At 44.6% G+C, this 27,464-nt stretch overlaps 1 protein-coding gene across 4 annotated transcripts in view; it reads right to left on the reverse strand.

Annotated features, from left to right (window-relative positions):
- Nup37 (nuclear pore complex protein Nup37) overlaps window positions 1–27,464 on the reverse strand; it is a 79,722-nt gene that overhangs the window by 15,483 nt on the left and 36,775 nt on the right. For all 4 annotated transcript variants that reach the window (XM_068360740.1, XM_068360741.1, XM_068360742.1 and 1 more), the window contains exons 3-4: window positions 18,702–18,893; window positions 4,683–4,833 (exon numbers count right to left, since the gene is read on the reverse strand). In XM_068360740.1, the coding sequence (XP_068216841.1) occupies window positions 4,683–4,833; window positions 18,702–18,893 (343 nt within the window). The remainder of the gene's footprint in view (window positions 1–4,682; window positions 4,834–18,701; window positions 18,894–27,464) is intronic.

Below are 27,464 nucleotides of genomic sequence, written 5' to 3' on the forward strand. Positions count from 1 at the left end.
GCGCCTGATGACTGTCCGCATCCCCATCATGCGGGACAGACATCTCACCCTGATCTCTGTCTACGCCCCGACTATGACCTCAACCGATGATAATAAAGCTGCCTTCTACACCCAGCTCGACCGCACCATCCAGGCAGTGCCCGCCAATGACAAGCTCGTTGTGCTTGGCGACTTTAATGCCCGAGTAGGCAAAGACCATCGCCTGTGGGAGGGAATCATCGGCCGCCATGGCATTGGAAATTGCAACGCCAATGGCCAACTCCTACTGGGTCTGTGTGCAGAACACCAACTTGTGGTAACCAACACCATCTTCCAGTTACCAAAGCGACAAAAGACCACATGGAGACACCCACGGTCTAAACACTGGCACACCCTGGACTACGTCCTGACCAGAGCCAGAGACCGAGGAGACGTCCGCATCACCCGATCCATGCCCGGAGCGGACGACTGCTGGACGGACCACAGACTCCTCATCTCCCGACTCTCCGTGACGACCCTACGACCACCCAGAAGGGCACCTGACAGCGTACCACACCAACGCTTTGATTGTAGTAAGCTCCGCAACCCACAGGTGGCACAGAACTACAAGGAGGCCTGCGAACAATACCTCGCAGACCCTGTGGGTCAGGCCACTGTTGAGCACCACTGGACCACCCTCAGAAACGCCATGGCCCGTGCCGCGGAGGAAACACTAGGCTACACCACCAAGAAACGGCAGGATTGGTTTGATGAGAATGATGCTACCATCTCTCTTCTCATTGAAACCAAACGACAAGCACGCCTGACTTTGGAAAACCAACCAACAGCAGCTAACAAATGTGCTCACAAGGTGGCTGAAGCTGGTTGCCAAAGAAGTATCCGTGAAGCCCAGAACACCTGGTGGCAAAGAAAAGCTGCAGAAATACAGAGTTTCGCTGACCAACGTGACCTGCGCAGCTTCTATGCAGCAACAAAGGAAATATTCGGTCCCACACGGTCATCAGTGGGCAGCCTGAAGGACGCGGATGGGGCCACGACCATCACCGACAGCGAGGGCATCCTGGCCAGGTGGAGGTCTCACTTTGAGAACCTCCTCAATGACCAAGCAGACACCCCAGACGATCTCCTGCGAATGACCCCGCAGCATCCCGTCCGTCACTGGATGGCACTACCACCCTCCATCCATGACTTCAACAAGGCCCTGCAGCGCATGAAGCCCGGCAAAGCCCCAGGGCCAGACAACATCCCGTTGGAGCTCCTCACTCACGGTGGCCCCGGCTTGAGGAACCGTTTGATGCTCCTTATACTGAAAATATGGGAGACCAAGACCCCCCCCCAGTGACTTCCGCGATGCAAACATCATTACCATCTTCAAGAAGGGAGACAGGGAGAACTGTAACAACTACCGGGGAATATCACTACTAAGCATCGCGAGTAAGATTTTCGCTCGGATTCTCCTTGACCGCCTCCTTATTCTCGCAGAAGACGTCCTGCCAGAGTCCCAGTGCGGCTTTCGACCTTCCCGCGGGACCATAGACATGATCTTTTGTGCGCGACAACTACAAGAGAAGAGCCTCGAACAACAACAGCCCATAATGTTCATCTTCTGGGATTTGAAAAAGGCCTTCAACAAAGTACCTCGACCTGCCATGTGGGCTGTCCTCAAAAGATATGGCTGCCCACCCGATTTTGTCAAGCTGGTGCGTGCCCTCCATGACGGAATGGTTGGGAGAGTCTGCCACCAGAACTCTCTTTCAGACCCATTCCCCATCAACGGCGGCCTGAAGCAGGGCTGTGTTCTGGCCCCGACGTGTTTCTCGCTATACACCGCAGCAATGCTCAACGAGATTCCCCCAGACACACCCTCAGTCGACCTACGTTTCCGCATGGATGGAGGCGCTTTCAACCTCGCTAGACTCCGCGCCAGAACCAAGACCACCTTGTGTGCAGTGCGAGAACTGCAGTATGCTGACGACAATGCCACCCCAGGTCAGACGGCAGAGGACCTGCAGTCGTTAGCTGATGCATACAACTCTGCCTACGAACGTTTTGGGATGCAAGTCAACACAGACAAAACCAAGACCCTCGTCCAACATCCACCAGGACTGATGCTCCCCAACTTCAATACCACAGTGAATGACCAACCGTTAGAACAGGTGGACCAGTTCTCCTACCTAGGGAGCATCCTAACATCAGCTCCCACAAGCAAAAAGGACGTGGAGAACAGGATCAGGGCAGCCCACTCCGCCTTTGGCCGACTGCCGCGTATTTAACAACCACGCACTGACAATGACCACCAAAATAATGGTGTTCAGGGCAGTAGTCCTCTCCACGCTCCTGTATGCATGTGAAACATGGACGCTATATAGAAACGATCTTAAAAACCTAGAACGCTTCCAGCAAATGAAACTGAGGCAGATCTTGAAAATCTGCTGGGAGAGCCACACCACCAACATTGAAGTCTTAGAACGTGCTTCGCTGACCAGCGTGGAGGCCACCATCATCCACCACCGCCTTCGCTGGATAGGACACGTGCATAGGATGGATCCATCTAGGCTCTCAAAGAAAATATTCTACGGAGAACTGACCCAGGGCACCAGACCACGAGGAGCCCCGAAATTGCGCTATAAAGATCAACTAAAGCGCACCCTGGCTCTAACTGACATTGATCCTTCCTCATGGGAAGAAACAGCCAGGGACAGGAAAACCTGGAGGAGTACAGTACACCATGGCACCGTGGACTTCGAGGAGAGGAGACAAAATGAGGAGGCTAGGAGGAGAAGAAGGAGAGAGCGATTAGAACAGCCCCGCCCACCACCTACCCTCCCCTGTGAACACTGTCCGCGACTCTTCCACCACAGACTAGGACTTAACAGCCACATCAGACATAAGCACCCACCCCACAGATAGGAGGCTGATGGCTAACGACAGAACCCAATACTCGGACACGAGTGGGCGCCGCCGACGACGACTCACTATGGTGCCCATCAACAATAACTCTTTGAGATCTATTACTTAAAAATTCAATAATAATGCTAAGAAACGACCCACCCACTCCCAACTGTTTCAGTTTGAAAACAAGGGCCTCATGATTAACACGGTCAAAGGCAGCACTAAAATCAAGGCCAATCATACGAACTTCCAGACCACAATCAAGGGATTTCTGTACAGCATTGGAGATTGTAAGAAAGGCATCACATGCTCCAAGGCCTTTACGAAAACCAAATAGTAAAATAGGGAATAGATGATTACCTTCAGCAAACCTATTAAGAAGTTTTGCCAGAAGACGTTCAAAAACTTTAGAGAATATGGAAATTATGGGCGGTAATCAGTGGGACTTGAGCTACCACAAACACATTTACATATAGGAGTAACATTACCAATTCTCCAACAAGTGCTAAAAGCTCCTCTTCTTGCTAACTTGCACAAAATAACAGATAACTTTGGAGCTAAGAAATCTGCTGTATTTATAAAAAACAAAGGAAAAATGCCATTTGGGTCAACATTTAATGCTAAAAAGGCCTTAAGTATGTGATACCCTTCTTACAATCTCCAACACTACACAGAAATAATTTGATTGTGGTCAGGAAGTTTGTATGATTGCCCTTGATTTTAGTGGTGACTGTGTTAATCATGAGGCCCTTATTTTCAAACTCAAACAGTTTTAAGTAATAGGTCGCAAAGAGTTGTTGTTGATGGGCACCTTAGTGAGTATAGGAATGTGACATATGGTGCTCCTCAGGGTATTGTTCTTGGCCCAATACCTTCCATACTACAGCATACGTGGTTTGGCCAAGAAAACAAGTTTGTTGCATATGCAAATGCTACTCTCTCTGCATTAATTTCATCTCATGAATATAGATAGATGTGGGGTTGCTGAGTCCCTTAATAGTGATCTAGCTAAAATTAGTGCATGGTGCAAATCATGGGACATGAAGTTGAACTGTAACAAACTCAAAGTATGAAAGTAAATAGGCCAAGGACAGTGGCTCCTCAACATCCGGATCTCTGCATTGATAATGTTACTTTAACTACATAAAACTCCTTCAAAATTTTATGTATAAAAAAAAAAGGCTTATTGAGTCCTAAGATTTTTGATGATCAATCTATCCTGAAATATTTTTATTCTTTTATTCTATCTTGTTTTGATTACTGTATTGGTCTCCTGTCTTGTCTTCAGCTGCTGATTCTCATCTTAATTTCTTGACCAAAACTTGCAGTTTATTAAATTTCTTATTACCCACCCAAACCCATTCACTTTGATTGTGAAGTCAGAAGAGAAGGAACATGAGCGCTACTGAGAATGGCAAGAATATAAGACGTGAACAAATTTACCAGTTAAGTTGCATTCCTCCAATAATGAGATTGGCAGATGATATTTCGCATTCCTGGGTCTCTACTGTAAAGGAAACTAAGCAAAAGCACCTAACACTTATCCCAAACATCTTACCCACACAAAACACAAGCATAGTCCAAAAACAAAGTCATGAACCAAGAAAATGAAGATAAAATAAATAAGGAAACCGAAGAATAAGGGCTGGGTTTCACTTACAGGTGAGTGAGCAGTAGTCACCCACTTACCTGCTTACTAGCAATTAACTATGTTTTTATAACCTTCAACAACCATTTTTACAGCTTTCAATGGAAAAAAAATATAATAAAATATACTTACATAATTCATATACTGTACATTTATCACTGACCTGGTGAAGTCAGAAAGAATTTAGCAAATATGTTGTTTGTAGTGGAATTCCAAACTAAGGCAGTAAGATCATCTCCGGTAGATGCTACCAAGGTTCCACTTTCTCCGTTGTAAGATACACTATTGATGAAGTCTTTATGACTTATTATATCCTGCAAATATATAAATGTTAGTGTGATATTTATATACAGTTTGACAAATTAACATACAGTGTACCAAATATCAAATTTTTTTTCAATTAGTTTGTATTTTTTCTAGCTATATAAACCTGAGTCCTTTAAGTAGTGAATGTTTTCAGCATGAGCTGGACAATTGTTGAATCGTATACCAAGGCAGTTAAGCAACAGGGCGTGGGTGAGAGGCCACTGGCAACCCTCGGTCAAAAGCTCTTCACTTATGACCTTTAATTACCTAAACAGTCATTAGCACTGGCCTAAGTCCAATAATCTTCACAAACTAATCAAGCCTTATTCAAAGAATGTTTAGCATATACTGATTTTTTCTCCACTAAGCTATCTAATATCTTATCTAGAGTTATATTTTTAAAGAAATTGAGATGGGAAAGACAAAAACTTCTATATCTGGTAGAGCAAAGTGATTATAGTATTTCAAATCTGCAGATCTGAATGCTCACCTATCTATGACCTTAAAGATGGTCCATTGACCATTAAGGTCAAGTTTAAAACAGTGAAGGAAGATGTAACATCTCACATGGATCAGAATCTTCAGGAACTGTGGTTACCCAGCAGAAAACAATGGATCTGTCTAGGACCAGTCCCGTTTCTTAATCCCTAGCACCACTGAAAGACCAAGCGACGGACAATACTGTGTATTCTTCCTTTGCCAATCAGCCTGACTCAATGCTAGGAAGCTCAAGCATGGCTTAGTGCAAGTACTGTATGTGGAGAGCACACAACCAAGGCAAATACTGTATGCAGTGAATGTATGGCTCGATGCATATATGCGTGGGAGCACTTGACCCAGTGAGAGTTTGAGAGGATTTCACAGCTTAAGTGCTCTTACGGGTAAAAGGCACTTCTCGGAGCACACACAGTACTTGCCAAGTGCATGGCCCATTGCACATACGAGCAAGGAGTGCCTCCCCGTGTTCTAAATCCCAAGTTTGACTCAATGCTCACAGTCACATGAAGCACTGTTTTGTGAGCATACTTATGAGTGCAGTTTCGGGCTTGTCCACACACAGAGCTCGGCTTGGTGCCTGAAAGCACAAAAAGCACAGAACAGTGCTTGTAAGTACATGGAGCATGGCTTGGTGTGAGTATGGGCACAAAGCACAGCACCGTGAATGTACACACTGAAGAGTGGCTGTGCTTAAAAGTTTATTGGAGATCTGATCATTGCTCATAAGCAGGAGTTTTACAAACACATTGAATGTGCATGGGTGCAAATACTTACAAAACAAAGATTAACCACCAATTTGTGCAGATACAGGGGACGGAATTGGGATAAACCATCTGTCCCTTCATGCACCAATGTTTCAATGTTGAGGACAGATTTGGCGATTGATCTAGTGAAGGACCACTCACTTGCTAACAATACACGTCATACGAAGAGCGCTTCTTTCTCCGTAGGAGGAGAATTATGTATCCTTACCCTTGAACGTCCGAGTTGGTGTTCAGTCCAAGAAGAATAGTTTACCTGCTTCTGGTGCAAAATGTTTTAAGTGTCACACTGTCTCACCTTCTGACCAAGCCTGTCTCTAACTATCCGGTCAGCTATATGGTGTTGGTGATCAAAATCAGTAGGGTCATCATGAAAGGTGAAAAAGCAGGGCTGTTATACTATGCTTATGATTGTAAACTAACCACAAAGCACTGTACTGGTAGAAGTACTATCTTTATATCCATTCGAGGAGATAACATGATCAATGCCCCTAACAAGCTACTGCCAAGCTTACAATTGCTAACCAGCCATGAATGTACAAGTGGGGCGAGTGAACTCTAAGGTCAAGGTACAATCCTCTCTTGTCTCAACAGGCAACATGAAAGGTGGCCTCAAACTTCTAACATTCTCCTGGCCTACGATGCTGATATTTGTTCCAGGGAGGATTGCTCACCTGTACAACAGCGGTTACATACCCTGGACTCACGATCAGTTTGACCAATCTCAAAAGTGCCAGTTAGTAAGACACTATGGTCACTCCCTCCAGATGGAGAAAAGTGATCGCTATAAGCCCCATGGAAATATAGTGTAAAGCCTTCCTATGCAAACTTCCTCTTCGTCATTTTTGTCCCTAAAGAAACTGGCCACCAAAGAGGAAGGAGGGGTTATAGGGACTGGTAGAGGATGAAGTACGAGAGCAAACTATCCCTTGTACTGGGCCCACACTACACTAATCTACACAGGGTTCACACTCAGGGTCATTTCAGGAATGCTTGGTACACAAAGATGATCCCTATCAGCCACGCAGGAATGAGCAAACACTCGGGTTGCATTAGGTAATTCCTTTCTAAATAAGTATAACTACCATACAAGCTGTGTTATACTCCAATATAAGTTTGTTTTCTTCCTGATTGGAAGAGTATAAACAAAACTCTTTAGGGGGCACTGTATACATCTCACCCTTCACAAAGGTAAACATATAAGACTAAAGTTTTATATCCTCATATGAACAAAATACTCTTAACACCATGCTTACCTTCAATGTGTTTCTGCTGTTAGGCAAGTGCTCACAGAAGCAAAAAAAACAAACACTATCACAACCAAAAATACTAGATCTAACACTCAGGGAGAGCAGAAACAGTACATCTGCACTAGTTGTGGCCGAAGACAAAGGTGACGTGATAGTCACGAAGGCGGGTGGCTCCCCCAACTACTACACCTACCTTGTTAACGATTCAACATCTGTTCCAGCTCAAATGAGGATATTCTCCTAATTGAGTGATGAAAGATTTGTTCTGAATTTGCATCAGAACAAATTCATACAGTACAAATGAAATAATGAAGATGGGGAAGAGGCACCACTACTAATAAGTCAACTGTAAAATTTGATGTAATGACTGACTATGAGAAGTGTGTGGCTTTGTAGATAAATCAGATATATATTCAGATCTTCCCATACAATCGGTGGAACTTCAAAAGTTCAAACTTGCAGCGAATGCTTTTATGTTGAACAGGCTGACATAAGTTTCTCTATGGGTAATATATGAAAGATCTATTCTAATGTTGTTACTACTAAAATATTTGATATTGATTATCCATTACTTCTATTGTATTTTACTCATTTCTTTATTTCCTTTCTTCACTGGGCTATTTTTCCTTGTTGGAGCCATTGGGCTTATGGTATCCTGGTTTTTCAACTAGGCTTGTAGCTTACCTAGTAATAATAATAATAATAACAATGATAATAACAACAATAATTTTAATAATAATACCATCCAATACATAGTACAGTATAGTGCAATTTATATAGTTAATTATAGCAGTCTTACCTTTCTCAATTGAGGTTAAATGAGTATTATAAAAGATATATTTGGGTTATCATCAAATTGTGAAATGATAACCCTAACCATAAATCTGGCTCTGTGGAAGCTCAGAAATTAATACTTGGTGAGAATTCTTTTTATTGAACATAAAGTAATGACGAGTCTTGTTTCATATTTTGTTTGTTACATATTTCTATATTCATCTTAATCACAGTAATACTTTATTAGTTTATTCTTTACTTCTGTTATTCTTCCTTTAATTATTATTATTATTCAAAGCTAGACAAATACTGTACACTGCTTTCCATATGTAGGCCACAGGGTTTGCAACATTCTCACTTCCTTAACGAGGGTTGCACCTTGATTTCTAATAATAATAATGATATTATCAATCATTGCTTCTTATGCGAGATGCTTTATGTCTGAGGAAGCCTTGCGAGCTTCACAATCTATTGAGCAATCACCACAGGTCCTAAGGAGAAGGTACCAAAGGACTTGTGTGCAATATCCCTTAGGAAGGCTGAGGTTTGGAGTGACGGGATAGAAAAACTATCAAACCTTTTATTATGAATTGCCAGGCATGCATTTTCATTACAAACTAAGTATAAAATGTACTGTGGAAAGCTCCCTACTTCCAAACAATACTTGATACAAGAGGCTGTCCAGCTTGTCAACACTAAAATAAAAGCTAATGCTAGCAGAAAATATGTCAAGAATAGGATCTCTATCTAAAGACTCCCACATGGAATTAAACACAACTTGGGTTACACTTTGGAGAATTACTAACATCATACTCGTAGCCATTAGACTGAAAAGTGCGAGGTGGCAACCCTGCCTAACCAATGAGTGGGTAGGCAGGGGATGGTTGGGGAGATACCCAGCCACCTATATCTACTCACACAGCTGTGAACTACCTGTACGTCACATTTTGATTGCAGGCAGGATTTCTAGGGGGACAGGTGATGGCAGGCCAATTTATATAAATAACTCCAGGTTTGTATTAGGGAAAAATACAAATTATCCTCAAATTTGTCATTTGTTCCCATACTAACAAACCTTATGTTATTTATGTGAATGACTCACTCTTAGGTATGTGGAAGTCCGATTTCTGGTATGGACATTGACCCGGGTTTACCTAGTACAGTATTTGACTGTAGTCGAGGGAAACCTTGCCATCTCGCTTATCAATACAAAGTGAATATGATAGCGGCCTGCGCAACTCAATTCAATCTGAGAGATAGTATATGAACTTCTGGGGTAGATTATTTCGAGTTATATAAATAGGAATTAACCAGAGACGTTTCCCATTGCCTACCTCGCAGTAAACAATGGGGACGTATACAAGTATATTGAATTTGACTATATTAGGCTACAAAAGGGAGGGGATTCTTACCCGCAGAGGTTGAAACCAGTTTGTAGTGGGAACCATGGTGCTGTATCCCATGGGAGGAGAAGATGAAGAAAGGAAAATGCCAGACATCCTCTCATTCATCCAAGACTTAACCCAGGTAACTAATGCCCTCAACCATCTGCTACTTGTCTAACAAGGAGCCCGAGCTACTCTTAAACCACTTGTTGAGCAGCCACCACAGGACTGATATTAAATGTATCGAGCCTCCTGTGGGTTACGTCTTGTGAATAGTGAGCGGTGAGGTTGTTTGACACTTCCACAAGCCCAGTGTAATACCTGCAACACGGAAAAATTACGCTTGAATGCCAGGGACGTACTGATGCACGACAGCATGGGCTCTTGGTCTTCACAGCTGGAAGAGGATCAGGATTCATTGCATTATCGATGACATTTCGAATCCAAGATGAAATAGTGTTCTTAGTGATCCTCCTCTTAACACTTCCTGAACTAGCAAAAAGAGAGTTGGTCAGGGCAATGTTGCTGCAGTGGATTAAAGATAATATCTCAGACTCCTTACTGGGCATAGTAACAATTGATCTGGGTCATTGGTTACAGAATGTAGATTCTTAATCTGAAAGGGCCCAAATCTAGGGTACAGAACCCCCGAATTTTGAGTCTTTGCAATATATTCAGGGACGAAGACGAGTGTCCCTTCCCCACATCCCCTTGAATGGGCAATGTCATACGAGAGACCATGAAGTTCACTTACTCTCTGCAGAAGCTACAGCGAGTAGGAACGCCGCCTTCAAAGAGAGATTTCGATTAGTTGCATGGCGTAATGGTTTGTAAAGAGGTCCTTTTTAGGGATCTCAAAACACGAACCAAGTTCCAAGGAGGAGGTCTGATCTCTGACTGGGGCAAGTAATCTCATGACTCTGCATGAGTGAAGAAAGCTCCAACAAAAAGGAAATATCTACTCCTTTCAGTTTAAAGGCAAGGCTTAAGGCTGAGTGATAACCTTTCACCATCGAGACTGATATGAGTTTTTCCTCCCGAAGGTATACAAGGAACTCCGCTATTACTGGAATGGTGGCGTCGAGTGGAGAGATATTTCTTCCACAACACCAACCACAGAAGAATGTCCACTTAGCCAGGTATACAGAGGCAGAGGACTTCCACAAGTAGCTAGGCATCCTCTTAGCAACGTGTGAAAAGGCTCTCTGAGAGAGGAGACACTGGATAGTCTCTAGGCATGAAGTCAAAGAGACTGGACAGTCTTGGGAAAGATTTTCACGTGTGGTTGTCTGAGTAAATCTGGTTGTGGAGGAAGCTCTCTTGGGAGATCCACTAGAAGTTGCAGAAGGGCCGGGAACCATCCATTCTGCGTGATGCCATAGCGGAGCTATGAGGGTCATTATTAGATTTTTGGATGATCTGGTTTTGTTGAGCAACCTTCTCATCAAACAAAACAGGGGAAATGCGTACATGTCGATGTTGTCCCAAGATTGCATCCTGCCATTGAGCCTCAGGTTCTGGGACTGGTGAACAGTACAGTGGGAACCTGAAGTTCAGGGATGTTGCGAACAGGTCCACTGTCGGGGAACCCCACAAAGTCAGGCCTTTGTTGGCTATTAGAGGATTCAAAGACCATTCGGAGCCCACTATCCGAGTCGCTCTGCTCAGATTGTTCGCGAGCACTTCCTCTTGCCCAGAATGAAGCAAGCGGATAGGGACACCGAATGTTCTTCTGACCATCTTAGAATCTCTACTGCAAGGTGGCATAGGGGCTGCGAAAAGGTACCGCCTTGTTTGTTTATGCAAGCCACTACTGTGGTATTGTAGCTCATGAACACCACAGAGTGACCTGTCAGCCACTGATAGAACTGATGGAGAGCTAGAAACGCTGCTCACATCTCCAGGAGATTTATGTGTTAGTACCTCAGACTCTGACCATATGCTGGACACCGTGTGATGCAGCAAGTGGGCTCCCCATCCTTCTTTTGATGCATCTGTATGGAGCTCCGAGTCCGAAAGAAATACGAGAAGATCTTGCTCTTTGCAAAGGTTTTCGTCTGCTACCCACCAAAGAAGACCCATCACTTGTTCCTGAGTGATAGGAACTACAGTGTCAGGGGAGTCTGATTGTTGGTTCCACACAGACTTCAGCTGCCCCTGCAGGGATCTGACCCTTAGGCGGCCGTTTGGAACTAGACGGATCAAAGAGGTTAGTTCAGTTGACACAGCCATTGGCGAGCCAGTAGATCTTGCCATCTGAGAAAGGGTGTTGCCTTCTCTCTCAGCCTGTGTACTCTGTCGTCTGATGGGAAGACTTTCTGTTTGGTGGTGTCTATGATCATACAGATATATACCAGTCTCCGAGAAGGAAGCACGGATGACTTCTTGAGATTTATCACGATCCCCAGATCCTGACAAAATTTCAAAAGCATATCTCGGTGATGAAGAAAAGTCATCGAGTCTGCTAGCATCAGCCATTTGTCGAGATACCTGAGGAGATGAATGCCATTCTTGTGAGCCCAAGATACACTAGTGCAAACCCTCTGGTGAAGACCTGAGGTGCTGTCCCGAGACCGAAACTGAGAACCTTGAACTGGTATCTTTTGTTCTTATGCATAAATCTGAGATGCTTCCTCGAAGACGGATGGCTTGGGATCTGGAAGTAAGGGTCAGTCCTTGAGATCCAATGTGCACAAGAAGTCACTTGGTTAAACGGCCGGGATGACCATGTCTGCCGTTTCCATCCCGAGTCTGTTGAACATACTTGTTCAGGGGACGAGAGATCGATGACTGGTCTCCAGCCTTCAGACGCCTTTTTCACAAGAGTCGACTGTTAAAGCCTGGAGACTCATCCAAAACCTCTTGGAGACCGGCCTTTTGCAGCATGGTCTGGCCTTCGGCCAGGCGGGCCAGCTCCGTTATGGATCCCTTCGCATAAAGTAGAAGCTTAACAGAATTGGATCCCGAGTCAAAGGAGGGAGATTGAATGAATGGGATGCGATACCGTACGCCGATCACTTCGACTGTCCAGGGTTCTGCCCCTGATGCTGCTACCTCTGCCAGAGGCGCTGCAGGCAACCTCCCACAGGTGGTTGGTGATAAGGATTGCCCTCCCTAGTGGAGCGACCACCTCAGCCACTCCCTCTACCTCCTTTCTTACCCCTGGAGGACTTGCTCCCTTTCTGCTCTTTGAACTGAAAGGGATGCTTAGACATCTAGTGTTGGTCTAGGACCTAGAAGTCGATGGGTTAGAGGTAGTGTGCTGATTCCTGGTAGACTGAGATGGTCTTCCAAAGGACCAGGATGTCATAGCCCTGTGGAGGAGAATAATCATTGGATGATTTTCTTCACCTTTCGGCCGCCCTTTCTATCTCTTCTGGGATGAAACGAGAGGAACCCTTGTGAGTGGAATTCCGTAAGCTTGTTACTTTCACTTTCGACACCTGTCTGTCGAACCTCCCTATGATGGTGTTCCTTCTCTTGAGTATGGCGTTCGTTCACAAGTTGATTGCGTGGTGCGACAAGAACTCAAATGTCCGGGTACCCAACACTAGGAAGGATTCCAAGGTCGGCTTTGTAGACTACTTAGACAAACCTACGGAGCGTACAATGTGGCTCAGGTACCCCAACCATGGGTCGAGCCATGAAGCAGCCTGCATGGCGTACTTAGCGCCTTGCTCTATGTAGAGGAGCTCGCCTGCTGAAAGTGAAGCTCTCAGGGAGGAGAGAGTCTAAAGACTCTAACGAGGGGTCGAGGGACATGGTTGAGTGGGGCTCATTCTCGATTTTGTAATATTTCCTTTGCAGAATAAAAGGAAGTGGAAGAGACCAAAAAGAGGAACCTGCTCTCAAGCTATCTGGGAGATAGCTTTCCTTCTGGCCTGTGTCAACCCTGTAGACCAAGGCAAAGCTGAAATGGTCTAGGGGGATTTTTGAGTTCCGAAGATCTCGTCCAAGACCATTTTCTTTCCTTCCTGGGAGATAGTACGAGGATCTTTCAGCTTGTAAATGGCCCTCATACAAGCAAGGGCCTGCCAGAAGATATGCTCCGACTCCTTGCACTCTTTTTCTGAATGAAAGTTCGAACTACCCATCTTAGGGAGATATTCCTCGTTGGTATCCAGAGTATCATCTACCTCCAAACTCACATCCATAGGAGCCTAGGGTAGGTATAAGTTGTCAATAGGGGTGCGAGAGGGCCCTGCCACAGGGGATCTCCCGTCCATCTCCGCCTTACGGGCTTCCCTTGCGTTAGCGTTCTTTGGTATCGCCTTGGAGTCCTTGGACTCTTTCCATGAAGGAAAATGCCCTTCCAGGATGGAGGGATTTAGAGGAGCTTGAGATACCTCGAGAATGCTAGTTGGGGCGGTCGAAAGTTTTTCCTCTGCAGGTGGTACTGTAAGGAAACTGGACGCAGTTCTGAGGGAACCACTTTGATATGCTAAGGTTGGAAGGGATGGACCGTAATTTCCCTGGGCAAGCCAAGATCACTGCTCGTTCGAGGGTGGATGAGATTGGCATGAGGTGGTGTATTGCCTCTCATCTTCATTTTTTGTCATTTCGTCATAACGTCTCTCGCCTTGACAGGAGTTAAGAGAAAACGTTCAAGAGAACGATCGGTAACATGTGGCACCTCGGCACTGGATCTAGTTGGCGATGATCGCTGTGCCTTCTTTCTAGGATCGAGACTTCCATGAGACGAACTTGACCCTGAACTCTCCAATGAGATCCGAGGAGTAGGCCTAACTTGAGCAGTCCGGGGCTGTGGCGGTGGAGGAGCCACACCCCAGGACTTCTGGATGGTTGATATAAGGGTATCAAACGAAGAAGGGAGTTCACTTCTCTTCATGAAGTCTGAAGTTTCCTTAGGGAGTCTAGGAGGAGGAGAATGTCTCCTAGAAGGAACCCGAGAAGGTGCCAGTGTTAACCTAGGCGATAGCCTCTAGGGCAACTGAAGATCCTCTTTTGAAGTGCGAAGACGACGATCGGGACTGAACTCTTCGCGAAAGGGTATGGGCCTACCGCTAGAGGTAGAAGTAGCCGGAGACAGAGGCGGAGCTGTGGGGACCGCGATTACTCACGATTCTGATACCTCTACTCGCGAAATGCTCACGGAAATTGCCGATTTACGGGTGAAATCACAAGATTCACATGTAAACGGACGCAATTTGCGAGCAGATGTACTCGTTTCACAAGCAACAAATCCCGATCATGTAGGTAGAGGCCCTGAGGACTCCTGTTGCACCGGAGGACCATTCACGCTAGCTACAGTAGGAGATGAGGGCCTTTGAACGGGAGCAACCTGAAGCGTTGGCAAACGCATTACCGCAGAGGAATTCCTCAGGCAGCAAAGGGCGCTGGAGGTAGCTTAGCTGGATGCCTGTCTGAGTGTTGTTCAACAGCAAGATCAGGTTCGGTCGGAGGTCGTTGAGGAGAAGTACTGTACGAGCTGAGGTGTGTCGCGCAAATGGAGTGCGCAAACACCTACCTCTTCCTCTCGGAGAGGATCGTCTCGATTATGATCATGAACGTTCCATTCACGACCGTGAGCATTCTGTTTGTGATCGTGAGCGTCTTGAATGGCACAAACGTCTAGAGGGCCTAGCTTGTGATCGTGAGCGTCGGCCTCTCAATCGTGAATGTCTTTCTCGTGATCGTGATCGTCGACCACGTCAACACGAACGGTGCCCTCGTGAGCGTGATTGTCGCCCTTGAGAACGCGAGCATCGTCCTTGTGATCTAGAATGCGAGCGTCCAGACCTAGACCTAGAGAGTCTAATTCGTGATCGCGATGACCACAATCGTAAGCTTTTAGCTCGTGAAGTGGAACGCCTTCTAAGAGAAGAGTGCTGAGACCGTGATGACCTTCAGTCTCGTGAGCATGAAGCTCTGGAGTAAGAACGTCTTCTGGAAGAAGAGAGCCGAGATCGTGAATACCTTTGATCTCTTAGATGGTCTTCAGATCGTCACGAATGACGATCAGAAGACGAGGGTCACAAAGGACGAGAAGATGGAGAAGCTCGCCCTCGCGAACGGCTGACAGATGGAGTGCTGGCCACGTGAAGATCCTCGTCACCATCAGCCGGAGGATTCCTGTGGGAAGAAACAGAAGGCTGAGGATTAAGAGACGACGAAGTCCCAGTATGGCTAGTGGGATCATCGTTAGCAGGAGGCCGTTGGATGGGCAAACACGAGCGAACGCCACATCCACGCGTGGAAAGGCCAGGAGAAGGCGACAAATGGACCTTGCACACATCAAGAGTGTAAGATGTTGAAGGCTCTGGAGAGGAGTCCTTCCTAGGCCCACGCAGAAGGAGCTGCAGCAACGCTTCGTTTGAAGGGGATTCCACAAGGATGGCCACACCTGCAACATATCTGCAAGGGAAAATGACTCCCCAGCAGCTGGAGGTGAAGGTGCTCTACTAGGGGAAGCAACAACCCCCCTAGTACCCTGAGATTGCTAGGGAGTTATCCAGTCTGCGCTTGACGTACCCCCCCCATCGAAGGAAGGCGAGCAAGAAGGAGCTTTGGAAAGAGATTTGGGCATACAGGAAGAAGAGAATCGCGCTTTTTTCGCCCGAGAAAGAAAGATCACACTTAGCCTTCTTCCTATGGCATCCAAACCTCTCCCACTGGGAGGCAGTCCACTAATGACACTCATCGAACGGCGAACCCTGCTTGCAACGACGCCCCCTTAAGGTCGGACACAAGGTATGAGGATCGATCTCAACCGACGACATGTAGGTACCGCAAGCGGCACCCTCGCGACCAAGACATATTCGCATTGGAGCATCAGGAAGAAGTCGCAATCACATCGGAAATAGAAAAAACAAAGCAATTACAAATTCAATGGCATGCCTTGAAGAGGAGAGTGAGGAAATGTCCAATCTCTACAAGCCCCTCAAAAAAGTAACATAGTTCACAGCTGTGCGAGTAGATATAGGGGGGTGGGTAACCCCCCAACCACCCTCTGCCAACCCACTCAATGGTTATGCATGGTTGCCATCTTGCACTTTTCAGTCTAATGGCTACCTACCAGCTTTGCCGAAAGATAATCCACATAAATAATTCCTGGTTTGTTAGTATGGGAACAAGAGAGATTTATGTTTTTCAGTTAAAAGACTTAGTTCAAGGCACTGACAACCATCACCATAGGGAATGAGAGGAGATTGCTTCACAAAAGGTGCACAAACAATCCACAACCCCAAATAGACGGAGCAACAAAAAAAGTAACTCTACCTTTACCAGAAGAGCCAAAAGATTGAGGTACCACTTGGCTACCGGCCAACAAAAAGCTACCAGACCTTTCCTAAGCCCCAGGAATAAAGATTCTGTTATTTAGCCAACAGGCTGAATGTTAGAAAGGCATAAACATTAGATGGTGATACAGGTACTGGAAGTTGTACTCTAAAGTAAACTACTGTACAGGTCTGGAAAAGTGAAACAGAATGCCAGGAACTTCTGTTTAGTCAGGTGGCGAATGGGTCATTCAATGATGTAAACAAAAGCTCCAGCAGCCTCTATTATGTTATGAAGTAGAACTGATTGGCTACAACACTCATCCTGACAACAATGTACAGTATCTGGCTGACAGTTCAACAGCAGGATGAACCATTTGTTTAAGCATCTGCCTTGCCTACTGACAAGAGGAAGACCATTCACCTGGTATTTGTGAGTGTATGCCACTACAGTTGTGTTGTCACTGATTAATAGTATAAATAATTCTATGAATATATAACTTATGATCAATACTATAATGCGAATTTATCATCCAGAAAGTTTGCAACTTTGGAAATGTATACAGCATTTCTCTTATTTTTCCTAAACTTTTGATAAAAATCACTGTGTAAGAAATAAAAGCTATGTTGCACTGGGATTTCATCTAAGTTTAGCTGTTCAAGTATTCTATAAATGTGGCAGTGACTACCGAGTATTTTTTCTCTGGGGCCCTGGCCCATCACTTGATCCTTAAATACTTAAAGGGCTAGTAACAATGCATATATTTCAACCACGGTGAGTATATGAAATTGTTTGCTGTCTATATATCTATAATAAGTATGTACTCCAATGCTGGGTCTGGTACCCTCTGTTGGCTTACATCATGTACACAACAGTCAATACAATAATTATTAGAAGTACTAAGTAATGGTACTCTGTCTCTTGTACCCATGGTTTCAATGAATAAGATAAAATGAAAAGATGGAACCTGAAGGCAGTACCAACTTTCCCCATCCCCATTCCATCACTATAACCCAAGCAGAAGTCAGCAGTGGAGGTTTAGAGCTTGAGTCCCTGAGCTTGCTGATGAGAAACCTGCAAGCATACCTGGGTTGTAAGACGAGAAAAAGTGCTGGGAATCCACTATCATTTATTAACTTACCTAGGGAAACCTGAAAAAAGAAGGCGCTGGAAGCAGTAGAAGTATCAGACATAAAAAAGCAAAAATATTTAGCCTACCCACACTTTTTCCAGTAAGTCTTTCACTGAGGAGACCAATTAGCACACTCCTCACAGGGCAAATCAATACTACAGACTTAACCCATACAAAATAAGAAAAATTGGTGTGGCCCTTGAGGTAGAAGTGACAATGCATCTACATGCTCCATCTAACCTAACATATCCATCTCTGTCATAACCTGACCCTTATCCTAAACAATAGACAAATAAAAGAGAAACATTCATAATCAAAACCAAGGAAAATAGTCATCAACAAATAGGAAATTATTTAGAGAAAAAAAAAAATTATAACACAAACATGTAGTGGAGCAAGACAATATGAACAGTGGGGGGCTGAAGTAAAACAGGCTATGTTTCTGAAAAGAGAATGGGTAGCAGTCTAAGCTCAACCACCTTCCACCTATTAACCCCTTGTCATCAAGCTTCTTTATTTCAGGATAGCGCTAAGCTTAATCTACAGATAATATAAATTCTTTCCCCATTGAACCCCATAACTATATAATGTATGAAAATAATTGACCAAACCCCACCAAGCTGTAGCAGGATTAAACTGCACAAAAAAAATTGCTGATTTTCACCCCCAGGAATGCTCATATACCTGGACATACAGTATTAGATATTTATTAAAAGAGACTTATTCTTCTGTGGCATTTCCTAAGATGACTGCTATTACAGACGGGGCTAAAATAAAGGAATAAATTTGTATGTAAAATAATGAAGTTTTATACGAAAAAAAAATTAGACACTTTACCTGTGCAATATTTTCATCACCTAGATCTGAAGAAAGTTGTGCAACAGTGTTATTAGCAGAAGCAACACTGACTTGTAGACACCGAGGATTAGATCTTAGCGTTGCATTGGGACTCCAAGCAATACATATTGGCTGGCTTGACAAATGCCACTCCCAAAGATGGCTGCAATCTTCAATACCATCACCTTCATCCTAAGATACAAAATAATTACAATTTGAATATTGAAGAGCACATTATTTTGGTTTGATATACTGTATTACAAATAGATTTTACTAGGGAATCATTCATGACTTTGAAAAAGATAACAGCTATTCATAATATGTACCCGTAAATGCTTTAACATACTGTAAATAATGTTTTATGTATGCAATACGCCATATAAGTAATCAAAGTTTTTAACCAAACATTGATACAAGCTACTGAACCGTCGCATTTCTTGAAAAAGACTTTAGAAACACAGATGATTAATTTTAGAATAATAAGCTGAAAATAAAATCCAATGATAAACATGCCAATGGGAAAAAAGTATTTCAAAGTAAGAACAGTTCACCAACTACCCACAACAGCATATCAAAAAGGTATGTCCTCATTAAATTACAGTGGTATCACCATTTACAAGTTTAATTCATTTCGCTAGCTAGCTCACAACCTCTAAATGATCATATTCTAAAACCAATTTCTCCATAAGAATCATATGAAATTCACTTGATGCATTACATAAGCCTATAAGTACAGTGCACATATACAGTACAGTACAGTACAGTAGAGAAAGTCTTCAACTTACAAACTTAACCCTTTTACCCCCAAAGGACGTACAGGTACGTTTCACAAAACTCATCCCTTTACCCCCATGGACGTACCGGTACGTCCTTGCAAAAAAATGCTATAAAAATGTTTTTTTTTTTTTATATTTTTGATAATTTTTTGAAAAAATTCAGGCATTTTCCAAGAGAATGAGACCAACCTGACCTCTCTATGACAAAAATTAAGGCTGTTAGAGCAATTTTAAAAAAATATACTGCAAAATTTGCTGGGGAAAAAATAACCCCTTGGGGGTTAAGGGTTGGAAATTTCCAAAGAGCCTGGGGGTAAAAGGGTTAATAGGTTCCAAGAAGCTGTTTGTAAGTCGAACTTGGTTAAATTTTGGCCTAGGGTGGGCTTCGCCTAACTCACATGCCTACAATTTTCAGCTGCAGAAGTCAACCAATAGTCCTGTTTCTTATTACAGAGGTTGCCTTGTTTACTACATTAAATTATATAATATTGTTGTTTTATTACAGTATTTCATAATGAACTTTGGATACAATATCTTAGATTTATGATTTCAGTTGTACTGTACTGTTTTTCTGTTTGTATACGCAAATGTTTGTAAGTCGAGGACCTTCTACAGTACTGTATACACTCATCTTAAAGTTTTTTCATGATAATTATTGAACAATTCATAATGAATATAAATTAATAGTTCACAATGAAAAATATTGATACTGTAATTTATGGATTAACTCGCGCTTTACCTTTGAGGAGAGTTCGGCTGTTCGGCTGATGTAACAGTGAGAGGGGAGGAGGGGGTTACTGCTTGGAAGGAGAATCTCCCTCCATGAGCAATCTGGTAAAATATCGAGAGTTCTCTCTCTTGAATGACGTTCACTATCACTAAGTGAAGTACAGTACTTAATTCATGCTTTATGAACTCTTGGTCATCTTTTTTTGCACTCTTACATTCAATTACTTCAAGGAACCTATCTAAATATCATTGTTTTTGCCTTTTCTTTAAAATGGGATGAAAATGGAATAAAGACAATGTGAAAATACACCATGTGAACATTGCATGGGTAACATATGGGCACCACATGACTGATATTACGCTAGTCTCATTAGTATTTGCCCCCAAAAATGCTCATTCAGCACAATATTTTTGCTTGCAGACCTATACAAGGCTAGTATACCAATTTGAATTTGTATGCCTGCGTACCAATTTATTAATTTTCAAAGTTACTTGTACACCCCTCTTTCAATACATCTGAGAACAGTTTTGTGTAAGGAGTTTGGAGAAATGAATGGGACTCCCCTGATGAAGTTTTCTTCGTTCAGCCACCAGGAAAGATCATGCCAAGTCTCCTTCTATACTGTAACAGGAAGGTTTGGGCAATCTCTGTAGGCTGACCAGTGACCTTTCAAACACAACCGAAGGGATGGATCTCTGATGAAGGCGTCAGTGAGTAAAAAGCCTCTCCAGTGAGGAAAGTTGGCCGAGAAGACTCTGCCAGAGTTAAACTGGGAGTACAGTACTGTCTTGGACAGAAATGGTCTTGCTTCCTCCTTCAGATTGCTGATATGATTGTCTAAAGGAAAGGCTCTCACTGGTGCCTTGTCTATCAGAATGCCCAAGTACTACAACCTCTACTTGAGTATGACATTCAACTACTCCAAATTTATCACAAGCTCCAGATTGACTAAATGCAATGAGTCAATCTCAATCCTGTAGCAACCACCTCACGGAGGAGGCTAGGATCAGCCAAACGTCAAGATACATCAACAAATCTATCCAGTGTGAATGGAAACAAAGTCTTGAAATAGTACACTGTGTAGTTGAAGGGAAAGGGCGGAGCTACTTCCGAGAAGACTAGTTATTGGTTATTTGGAAGTACAGTATGCATCTTTCAAATCCACTGAAAGCATTAAATTCCCTTCTCTGATCGAACTTATCAAACAAAGTACCGATTCTATCCTGAACTTCATTTAAAGAACAAACTTTCCTTGTGAAGAGAAGCCGTTGACCTGTATCCAGCTCCCAGTTGACTTCTCCACCAGGAATAGTCGTATCTATAGAAGCCCGGAGACTCATCTCAAAAGACTTTGAGCAAGTTCTTCTCCAACATCTCTTCCAATTCTGTAAGGATCAGTCAAGAACGCTAACAGGGCCATCCTTGGACCTGATCCAGCAGGTATGGCTGAACCCAAGGGTTTGGCTGCAGAGCCTTTCAAAAAGCCAGGATCTTTGAAGGAGACGATGCACTGGAACAGGGAGTCAAGCAAAGCTGTTCTCCAGTTCTCCACTGTTGCCTACATGTTACTCCTCAGAAGGAGAGACTTGGCTGCCCGCACTGACTCGTTACAGTGTCAGAGCTACATATGAACCAACTTATTTTGAGCATTGGAACACCAAGGCATCTCTCCTATTCAAAACATATTTGGCCCAGTGTTTGCTGACTGATGTGCAAGGGAGGTAACTGCCCTCCCACCAGACAGCACAAGACTCTTGTACTTCTCTAGAGACTTTGCAAAGTATGTCACTGCACCTGAGCACTGGGTAAGCCAAGAGACAGCTTGGAGGGAGGCCATGGCAGACTATTCCATGACCGCCAACTCAGCGGCCAAGACAGACGTGCCTTCCAACATGAATTTCTCCAAGAAGAGTAATCACCCCGTCAGTGCGCATACTGACAGGTTAACTCGAAGAGGGGATGACTTATACATAGAATCTTTTTTGCCTAGAGAGTGCAAGTGCCAGGAACTTTTTTAATAGCAAGTTATGACCAAAGCAGGTCCAGATATATTATTATTATCATTATTACTTGCTAAGCTACAACCCTAGTTGGAAAAGCGGCATACTATAAGCCCAGAAGTTCCAACAGGGAAAATAGCCCAGTGAGGCAAGGAAACAAGAAAAAATAAAAATGTTATTTTTATAATAAAATAAATTTTTGAATATACTTACCCGGTGATTATAATAGCTGCAACTCTGTTGCTCGACAGAAAACTCTAAGGTAAAATTCGCCAGCGATCGCTACACAGGTTGCGGGTGTGCCCAACAGCGCCATCTGTCGTCCAGATACCCAGTACTCAATGTAAACAAAGAACTCAATTTTCTCCTCGTCCCACTGCGTCTCTATTGGGGAGGAAGGGAGGGTCCTTTAATTTATAATCACAGGGTAAGTATGTTCAAAAATTTATTTTATTATAAAAATAACATTTTTCAATATTTAACTTAGCCGGTGATTATAATAGCTGATTCACACCCAGGGGGGTGGGTAGAGACCAGCAAAATATGTTTACATTATTATGAGCTAAGAATTTTTATTTCATTTTAGAAGTTATCAAAATAACAAAAACAAAATAAATAGGTACCTGGAAAGGAAGTCGACTTGAACAATTACTCTGCCTTTTTAAGTACGTCTTCCTTACGGAGCCTCGCGATCCTCTTAGGATGCTGATCGACCCCTAGGATCTGAAGTATCAAGGGTTGCAACCCATACAACAGGACCTCATCAAACCCCTAATCTAGGCGCTTCTCAAGAAATGACTTTGACCACCCGCCAAATCAACCAGGATGCGAAAGGCTTCTTAGCCTTCCGGACAACCCAAAAACAACAATAAAAACATTTCAAGAGAAAGATTAAAAAGGTTATGGAATTAGGGAATTGTAGTGGTTGAGCCCTCACCCACTACTGCACTCGCTGCTACGAATGGTCCCAGTGTGTAGCAGTTCTTGTAAAGAGACTGGACATCTTTCAAGTAAAATGACGCGAACACTGACTTGCTTCTCCAATAGGTTGCGTCCATTATACTTTGCAGAGATATATTTTGCTTAAAGGCCACGGAAGTTGTTACAGCTCTAACTTCGTGCGTCTTCACCTTAAGCAAAGTTCGGTCTTCCTCACTCAGATGTGAATGAGCTTCTCGTATTAACAATCTGATAAAGTCTGACCAAGCATTCTTTGACAAAGGCAAGGATGGTTTCTTAACTGAACACCATAAAGCTTCAGATTGGCCTTGTAAAGGTTTAGTACGCTTTAAATAGAACTTAAGAGCTCTAACAGGGCATAAGACTCTTTCTAGTTCATTGCCTACGATCTCAGATAAGCTGGGGATATCGAAAGATTTAGGCCAAGGCCGAGAAGGCAGCTCATTTTTGGCTAGAAAACCAAGTTGTAGCGAACAAGTGGCTTTTTCTGACGAAAATCCTATGTTCTTGCTGAAGGCATGAATCTCACTGACTCTTTTAGCCGAGGCTAAGCATACCAGGAAAAGAGTCTTAAGAGTGAGATCTTTCAGGGAGGCTGATTGTAACGGCTCCAACCTGTCTGATATGAAGAATCTTAGTACCACGTCTAAATTCCATCCAGGGGTAGCCAAACGACGCTCCTTGGTGGTCTCAAAAGACTTAAGGAGGTCTTGCAGATCTTTATGTTTGGAAAGATCTAAGCCTCTATGCCGGAAGACCGATGCCAACATGCTTCTGTAGCCCTTGATAGTGGGAGCTGAAAGGGATCGTCCTTTTCTCAGGTATAAGAGAAAAAACAGCTATTTGAGCTACAGAGGTACTGGTCGAGGATACAGAAACTGACTTGCACCAGTCTCGGAAGACTTCCCACTTCGATTGGTAGACTCTAATGGAAGAAACTCTCCTTGCTCTAGCAATCGCACTGGCTGCTTCCTTCGAAAAGCCTCTAGCTCTCGAGAGTCTTTCGATAGTCTGAAGGCAGTCAGACGAAGAGCGTGGAGGCTTTGGAGTACCTTCTTTACGTGTGGCTGACGTAGAAGGTCTACCCTTAGAGGAAGACTACTGGGAACGTCTTCTAACCATCGAAGTATCTCGGTGAACCATTCTCTCGCGGGCCAGAGGGAAGCAACTAACGTCAACCTTGTCCCTTCGTGAGAGGCGAACTTCTGCAGTACCTTGTTGACAATCTTGAACGGTGGGAATGCGTAGAGATCCAGATGTGACCAATCTAGGAGGAAAGCATCTGTATGTATTGCTGCTGGGTCCGGGACTGGAGAGCAATAGATTGGAAGCCTCTTGGTCAGCGAGGTTGCAAAGAGATCTATGGATGGTTTTACCCCAAGTGGCCCAAAGTCTCTTGCACACATCCTTGTGGAGGGTCCATTCGGTTGGAATTATTTGCCCTTTCCGACTGAGACAATCTGCTATGACGTTCAAGTCGCCTTGGATGAACCTCGTTACTAGGGAGATGTCTTGACCTTTTGACCAGGTGAGCAGGTCCCTTGTGATCTCGTACAACGTCAGTGAGTGGGTACCTCCTTGTTTGGAGATGTACGCCAAGGCCGTGGTGATGTCCGAGTTAACTTCCACCACTTTGCCTCGAAGAAGAGACTTGAAGCTTTTCAAGGCCAGATGTACTGCCAACAGCTCCTTGCAGTTGATATGCATGCTCCTCTGACTCGAGTTCCACAGTCCTGAGCATTCCCGACCGTCTAGTGTCGCGCCCCAGCCCACGTCCGATGCGTCCGAGAAGAGAACGTGGTTGGGAGTCTGAACAGCCAGGGGAAGACCCTCTCTTAGGTTGATATTGTCCTTCCACCAAGTCAGACAAGACTTTATCTTTTCGGAAACCGGGATCGAGACCGCTTCTAGCGTCTTGTCCTTTTTCCAGTGAAAAGCTAGATGGTATTGAAGAGGACGGAGGTGTAGTCTTCCTAGTGACACAAATTGTTCCACGGATGACAGCGTCCCTACCAGACTCATCCACAGCCTGACTGAGCAGCGTTCCTTCTTCAGCATCTTCTGGATGGATAGCAGGGCTTGATCTATTCTGGGGGCTGATCGTCTTGTTGTTCAGCAACGTCCTCATCAGAGGGTTCCTCATCCGAAAACTGATGAGGAAACGGCAACGGAGTGGGTAACGTCTGGCTCGCTGAGTCCGGTCGCACTGGTGGATGCGTGACGGAGCCGGACGCAATATCATGGAACTGCTGCACAGTCTGTGAACTGTCAACAACCATGGGTGCGCGAGGAAGCACAGCGTCAACCCGAGACTGTCTAGACCGTCTGGGTTGTGCAGTCAACACCCTACCGGGTTGCTAAGGTTGACGCACTGCGTCAAAACAAGTCACCTCTGCTGGTTGTTGAACGTCCTGAACGTCAACAACCACCTCCGAGCGTCGCTTAACGTCAACGTGCGGCTGGCAACCCACACTGGGTCGCATCGGTGGAGGAACCACCTCAACTGGCAGACGCGAGTAGGTTACCTCAGCGTCAACAGGGCGCACAACCGACCGGTTGGAAGGTTGTTGGCCAGAAGGTTCGGTAGCAACCTTCTCCGCATTAAAGTCCTCTATCAAGGACGCAAGCTTGGACTGCATGTCTTGCAGCAAAGCCCATTTAGGGTCTACGGGAGCAGGTGTGGCAACAGACGGGGTTAGCGACTGAGGCGGTACCGTTTACCATCCCTGAAAGCCTTGTTATGCGTGACATAATTGTACAGCAAAACTTCAAAGGCTCGAAAACAGCTGAGAAGTTGACCTGTAAACAACTTGGAGCGTCTCCTGGCCAGGCGCCAGGGAGAGTCTACGAGAATTGAGAAGTCTATCTGGGCAGAGGCATGAACTCCCAAGCCGAGAACTTCTCTCGTGTCATATCAGACTCTCGCTCTATAAACCAGTTTAAAAGAAGGGAAAGCAAAGGCTGTATCCCCCAAACTCCTCCTGGTGAAAAACCAGTCGCCTAGCCAACGTAAAGCTCTCTAGGAGAGCGAGAGAGCACTAGCTTAAAAACAACGGCTTCGAAGTAGCTAGGCCTAGTGTAAGCTCTGACGTTTAGGCGAACGAGGAGCAGCAGTTACAAAAAGATCCGGACAAAGATCCTTAAAAAAATCATCATGATTTAATTAAAGTCCATAGGAGGCTAAGCAGCTTTAGGCTCCTCTCCATCTGACAGAGTCCTCAAGGGAATATCAGTAGGAGGGGGAACAGCAACTTCCTCATCTACAGGAACCTTGTCCGATAAAAGCTGAGTCTCAAGCAAGGGAGAGACCTACCGTGGTGGCAATGCTTTACAAGCAGAGTCCACACTCACTGGTGCATTAGTAGCGGACCAGAACGCAACGTCATGTAACTGCTTGACAGTCTGTGAACTGTCAACAACTGAACTGTCAACCACAACAGGTGCGTGAGGACGCACAGCGTCCACTCGAGACTGCTTTGACTGCCTAGACTGAGGAGTCAAAACAACTCTAGAATGCGGAGGTTGACGCACAGCGTCAAAACAAGTCAACTTCGATTGTTAGTGAACGTCTTGAACGTCAACAGGAGCCTCAGCAAGTGGCCTAACGTCCAAATGCGGCTGAAAAACCACACGAGACCGCATCGAGTGTGGTTCTAAACAACCTGACTGACGTGACTAAGCTACGCCAACGTCAACAGTAAGCACAAAGGAACGTTAGGTTGGCTGAAAGCCAGGATATCGATGAGATAAACGGCTAGACTCAACGGACTAATCGGCAGAATAGTCTTCCATAAGGGAGGCAAGCATATACTGCATGTCTTGCCATACAACCCATTAAGGATCAACGGAAATGGTTGTGGTAAGAGACGAGGGTAACGTCTGTGACCGCAACACTTTGCCTACAAAAAAAAGACTCTCGGAGTCTGTGTTACGCTTTTGTTAGGCGGCGAGCAGTTATCCGATGACTGCATAGGGTCAGAGCTGTCCTAATGGTTGTAACCAGGACGCTGGACCTGTCCTGAAAGGACTGACTTTCGCTTAAGGGCTTCGAAACCTTGTGACAGGTTTCTTATGCGAAAAGCCTTCGGATGACGAGGAGAAACAACGTCTCTCTCGTCTTATGGTAGGGGAGATCTTGGTAAGATACACCCGATACCATAGAGGGAAAACGTCTGTTCGTTGGTCAAGGCCTCTCGAACCCATAAGTCGTTTGACATTACTTCTCCCCTGGGCTTGGGAGCATGTAAGAGGTCCCGGACTAGGTGAACGACAGGCACGAACAGACGAACCCTCGGAC

The sequence above is a fragment of the Palaemon carinicauda genome, chromosome 37 (genome assembly GCF_036898095.1).
Source record: "Palaemon carinicauda isolate YSFRI2023 chromosome 37, ASM3689809v2, whole genome shotgun sequence".
NCBI classification, from domain to species: domain Eukaryota; kingdom Metazoa; phylum Arthropoda; class Malacostraca; order Decapoda; family Palaemonidae; genus Palaemon; species Palaemon carinicauda.